Raw genomic sequence first — 6,223 nt, 5'->3', positions numbered from 1 at the left:
GAGGATACTTGGTGCCCTCTCATTGGTTGAAAGAAGGCTCCATTCGCAAATAATAGCAGATCATTGGAATATTCCATGATGTATGGCGGTTATTCGCTGACAGGAGGTTACAATTCCCTGACATTGTTGTCGCCTAGTGCTTTTTGTCCCGCCCGGGTTTAGCTACAGACAGCTCAGGATGACCGTTCGGGTGTGCCACATGGCTCGAGTCTTGATGAGGGAGGTGAGCTGTGGCGATGACCCCATCTTTCACGCCTGGATCATTGAAGGGTCGACCGGGAGCTGTCTTATTGAAAGTACCAGGCTTGGCTATGCGACCCGAGCTGAGGGAATCCGACCAGTCAGGATAGGTCAGGCATTACTCTAGACTGTATCTTATGTCTTAGATCTGGGACCCTGGTCTGTCTGGACCCGATCGGAAATTATATGACCCATGACATCAGGTGATCTAACTCCTTCTTTCCCCTCCTAACCGCTGATTGTCACATTCTTTTAACTTTTAATTGTCACGTCCCTTTAACCTTGAACTATCATTAATTACCACATTCTCTTGATTTCTAACTGTCTAACTTTATCAAACCCTATCTTTATGTACCGTATCAACAGATAATCCAACCCATTCTGGCACCTCTGCATTCATGAGGTTTTCAAGCCACTAGTTATACTTTAGAATTTCAGCTCTTGAAATTTTGTATCAAAACAAGTTACATTTTCGTTTACAGCCATGCTGTCTCAATCTGCATTGGAATTAAGTCAACCGTAACATAAACTAAGCGTGCATTTAAAAAGAAAAAAAAAACTACAAGAAATCCTAATAAATATATAATTTACTGGGTTGAGTTTTTTTTTTTTAAATTGGTAATATATATATACACTCGATTTAAACCGACTAATTATGGGATGACTGACAAAATCTCATAAAAAAATTTTCACCATCAGGATAAATTAAATAGCGCTCTCAGAGGACGGCCACAATCCAGCATTGTTAGAACTTACAACTTAATGAAAATTGAAGAGGTGCAAATTCCCATACAAGCATAATTAAAACCTCAAAAGTATTATGCATCAAACAACATCTAGTTAAATCAGGGTCACTGGTTTTCTACTTAAAGCAACTTCAATATGATCCACTTAAATCCAGTAGTTTCATGATGTGACCATGTTGAACTGGAACCTTGAGAGCTGTTGAGGAATTGTAGAGATAACAGGTCCATACCTCTGCATCAAGATAACGATATGCTTCAGCTATGTAATTATAGTTTGTTCCATCGGAAAACAACATATAACTGGTGAATAAAAAGATGACAATGTTCATAAGAAATCTTACTGCATTAAAAACAAATTACCTATGGTTAGAAATTAAAAGTTTGCGGTAAAGAAAAAGATCAAATACTCTAGGCAGTAGCACCAAGCAAGTTTTCCATGTCTTCTTGATACACAGGCTCAAAAAGAAAGGAGAATGAAAAGGCTTGCTTCAATTGGTATGTTTTTCCTTGTTCAAAGATATTAGAATTGGCTTCAAAAGGTTATTATCGATAGTGGTATTTCTAACGAATAAGTCGCGCATCTGCAATTATTGTAGTTGTGCTAATCTTCAGGGAAATGGAGATAAATGCAGTGCTTAGATCTTGATAGACAATGATGTTACCTGAACATTGTCATACAGTTCAAATAATGGAACAGCAAGCAACTTCAAGTTTTTGGGAACAGCAAAATACTCTCTTTCTGAGAGGTGAACGATGAAAAGTTTCTTGCATTCCTGGAAATTGGAGCTGTTAGATTTAATCGATATGACAATTCACAGAAATGGCCCCTGATGCCAACTTACCTTTGGCTTAGTAATGTGAGGAGGGCAGTATGGGTACATTACTGTCTCAAAGTTTGGCCTCCACCACGTCGCAACACACTCCCCGATCTGCAAGTTGGCAAACAGTAAAACAACCTTTATAGAAGGTTCCTTAATTAAGCTTCCAACACAAACAATATACGCATTGCAATATTTTAAAGAAAAGCAACTCATGATAAAGCTCACTTAAATCAATTGATGATTCCAATGAAACAAAAGGCAGAGGCATCGGATCAGACGAGTCAACCAAACCAAATCATCAGTGTATCATTACGTAGGAACAGAAATAAAATCTCTACCCTGCATGGGCACTTGCTATGTGATGATATCCACTTAGTAAAATGACCTAGTCCCATGCACCTTAAAAAAGAATGCCAGGAGTCTCCTAATAGTCTTGATTATTCTTGGTTGCACAGTCATTATTTTAGCCAGTGACCAATTCTATCATCCCAAAATAGCTTCCAATTTTGAAGTGGTTCCCAGGCCATCACCCGAGAGGAAAAACTCAGTACCCACCCAGCGTCTCTCTCGATCAAGAACTTCTTTACCTCTTAACTAAGGCAAACAATATTATGAATATTCCAGATAAGAATATCCAATTTTAAGAGGATATTAACAGCTGCCTGTTTTGAGGGTGTACTTTGAAAATCCCCTGTAACATTTGATATTTGCTTGCCTTTTCATGTTTGAGAAAAGTGACAAAATGGAGACAATTCCTTTCACTGCTTCTACCAGTACAGATGCTAGACTTGAAGGTTTATTCACTCATCTAAAAGACCATTTGGTTTGTGGAATCTTGTAAGAATCCCAGGAAAGTTGTGGGAATATATCACTGTTGTGTTTGCTTTGACCATTCTTTCAGATTATCAGGTATCTTACGTGGTCAAGGGAAACGCAGAACAGCAGAATGTGATTCCCACTAAATAGACAGTTATCCTACCCTCCAAACACTTAGGAATGATAAATACAATTGCCAATTATATTAATTTGCTTACATCAATAATAATGACATATTTTAGGATATACTGATAACAATGTTTATATATCATATATTAATTTTAGTTATATGTTATTTGTTAAATTTTAGAAATAGTTAAACAATATTTTAAAATTAATATCCCTAAAGGGTTAATATTAGAAAAGCAAAAGATATTACCAAATTACCATCATACTCATATTGATGCATTCATTAAACCTATGTTAATCTCACTTTCTCATCAATGATCTAATACGTTCCTAGAAATGTAATTCCTCAAGATAATAGTTCAGATAACCATGATGAAAGTGATTCTACATTATTTTCTCTTGGAATGAGATAGCACATCCCACTTTCTCATCAATGATCTAACACATTCCTAGATACGTAATTCCTCGAGATGATATTTTAGATAACCATGATGAGAGCAATTGTACATTATTTTCTCTTGGAATGAGATTAGCACATCCCTGAAATGAAATAAGCTCGTGCCACACAAAGAAAGCTATAACATGAAGACAAAGGAAAATTGAATTTGTTTAAATACCTGCCAATTAGGCTGGAAAGAAGCTGAACTTGGAGCAAGTTTGCTTGAAAGTTTCCGCTTCAGGCCCTCAATTTCTGAGACAGCAGTCACAAGAACAATCAAGCAAGGACTTGGAATGTGCAATTTATAAACTATGGCTTAGAAAAAAAAGGGACATGAAGGCACATAGATATAAAACAATATGGCCTACCATTTTCTCCAGGTTTCAGACGTCCACCAGGGAGTTTACAGAAAGTATTTCCTATTTGCAGTAGAAGTATATGTGGGTGGTTGTGCTCCTGCACCTAAAAGAAATGAGCAAAATGGTTTAATGAACGTGCAGGGCACAAATATGTAATTTGATGAAGTTGAGCTAGTGATGGACTATCATTAGGATCACAATCACATGAAAGGGCAAAAAGAACGAAGGGAGACAGAAAAGCCGACAAGATAATGGTACTACGTGTAGTTATTTACCAACAATATCCCTTCAACACTTGTCCGCATGCCTTCTTTCATATAGCTGAGGCAAAAAAAAAAAAAAAAAGCAATCAAAAATTAAAAATTATTAAAATCCAAATCAATGTTAAGCTACAAGAGAACAAGAAAAAGAGAAGTCCAGGACATTTTACCAATATAATCCCAAAACCATCACCAAGTCATCATCATTATCAAATCAAACAGTGTTTGTCCTAACTATTTGGAATCAACTTTACAAATTATCCCCACATTTAACTTATGCGAGCTATATTACTACTAATATTCAAATTCATTGAATCATTTTTCTTATATTAACAAAAATTTCTGTGGTCTCCCTCTACCCCCTGAATTGAAGGCCCCATTTACCTAGGAGGAGAGGAGAGGATAGCATCAGTAGCCTATAAGAGGTATAGGAACTAAAAGTGATTCAACAAGCATGATTTATCAGTAACAATCTAGAAAATAATGGTAGCATATAAGACAAGAAGGTGGAACTAAAAAGGAGAGAGAGAGAGAGAACTGATATGAAGTAACCAAAATTCCCTAGGTAATAATCCTGCAGATTTTCTGAAAATTAGGCTTGTCTATGCTTACAAACCGTAGGTCATTACCCTAAATCCCTCTGCTGATGATTTGAATCCAATTAAAAGCTTATTCAATCACAATTTGACGACAAATGCCAAAGACAAAAAGTACAAAAAAAAAAGTTCTAATGTGAAACCTTGTAGCATACTGATAGGTAAAAAGGCTTTCTACATTGAGCACTAGATGATTGACAGAAGTAGTTCAACATGGGAAAATCTTTGCAAGCAATGTACTATGAGAAAATAAGAAGGAAAAAAAAAACAAAATTATTCTATCTGCCTATATTGACACCTAATATTTCTCTATCATTTGTGAGAACAAAGAGAACAAATTGACAAAACACCGAAGTAGTATTTGATAAATCCATTTTCATATCACCAACCAACCCAAAATAACTCAGCTATATGCACACATATATCAACAATTTTCATTCTCAGCCATTTATGTTTTCTAAAAAAATGAGAACAAACTGGTGAAGCACCTAGATATTATTTGTTACATATATGTTCATATCACCTACCAACTCACAGTAACTCTGCTATATGCATTCTCTGTCATTCGTGTTCCAATCACCATCAATCTATCAATTAATTCCTAGAATAGATCCTTATATTTAGTATGCGAAAAAATCTAACTTTGATAGAGTGGGCAAAACATTTACCACAAAGAAGTACCATAACCGTCAGAAACGACTTTATGAACCAAAGGATCAGAGAATCGGAGTAAAAAGGAGGAAAAGGGCTCTTTCTTCACAAAGCAATGAACATCTATATTGCACGCTTGAGTACGCCCCAAAAAAAAAGGTTCTGAATATTAATCTAGTTTTCACCTCAAAATTTACCTCCAGGGCACAGAAAAAATAACAAAAGAAATGGACTTACATATGAAATTAGGGTTTTAAGTTACGGGGAGAAGGAAAGAAAGTGATTTAGAATCCCGGTTTCAATGGCAGAAGGAAAGTGCAAGGGAACTGAGAAAGAAAGGGCATACTTGAGTTTCATGCGGGCGAGACGATCGGCCACGGACGTGTCCTTCTCCATCTTGGGCTCCTTCGCCCCGAAGGTGTAGTTGGAAAGAGGGTAAGTGTTTACCACCGGAGACGACACCATCTTTCTCGTCTTCACCTGGAGCTCCTCCGCGCGTGCGCCGCTCTCAGCAACGTCGCTGGTCAACGACGGCGACCACGGCAAGGAAGCGAATCGCCGCAATGAATGGGTACGGTACGATAGGAGGCGCAGGTTGGGTTGGGTTGGGTTGGGTTGGGTCGGGCTGGCTCGCGCGATTACTCGATTTGGGTTCTATGATTTAATATTTAAAGTACATTTTTGGCTTTTGAAAGATTTAACTGTAAAAATTTTGATAATTCATATACACATTGATTTTCAAGATTGATGATCTTCCTTTTTCATTTTTTTATACAGAAATTCTTAACGCAAGACAGAGACGGAAGAATATTCATCCTCTTGAAATTTAAATTTGATCATCTTATTTATTTTCTTACTATTGCACTACACTTATAAGAGCTAATTAAATAATTTTATGATTTCGTCCTATGATGTAGTGGTAAATTATTTATGATTTCAGAGTTTGAATTTTAATAGAAATAAATATTCGATGGTCAACCTATAAATTGCATATTAAATCATATCCTATCTTGAGAATTATAAAATTTAGATACTTAAATTAATCATAATAATAATTAAAAAATATAAAGTTGTCGAATTTAAAATTGAGTTTGCCTTTGCATCCCACTAGACTAGCCATACACTCAGTGAGAAGGAAAGGAAAATGCAGTTGTACCCAATTTTGG

The 6,223-nt window shown here is 36.3% G+C and overlaps 1 protein-coding gene across 1 annotated transcript; it reads right to left on the bottom strand.

Annotated features, from left to right (window-relative positions):
- Positions 1 to 982: 982 nt before the first annotated feature.
- On the bottom strand, positions 983 to 5,635 carry LOC122035170 (pre-mRNA cleavage factor Im 25 kDa subunit 2). Its single transcript, XM_042594571.1, has 7 exons — positions 5,404 to 5,635; positions 3,826 to 3,871; positions 3,560 to 3,653; positions 3,370 to 3,443; positions 1,829 to 1,915; positions 1,649 to 1,759; positions 983 to 1,218 (listed from the first exon to the last, which is right to left on the bottom strand). The coding sequence occupies exons 1-7, from the start codon at positions 5,520 to 5,522 to the stop codon at positions 1,147 to 1,149; spliced, it is 603 nt and encodes a 200-aa protein (XP_042450505.1). The 5' UTR covers positions 5,523 to 5,635; the 3' UTR covers positions 983 to 1,146.
- Between the last annotated feature and the right edge of the window lie 588 nt (positions 5,636 to 6,223).

This window comes from Zingiber officinale, chromosome 11B (assembly GCF_018446385.1).
Source record: "Zingiber officinale cultivar Zhangliang chromosome 11B, Zo_v1.1, whole genome shotgun sequence".
Classification (NCBI taxonomy): domain Eukaryota; kingdom Viridiplantae; phylum Streptophyta; class Magnoliopsida; order Zingiberales; family Zingiberaceae; genus Zingiber; species Zingiber officinale.
This window is presented reverse-complemented; position numbering and strand designations above follow the sequence as displayed.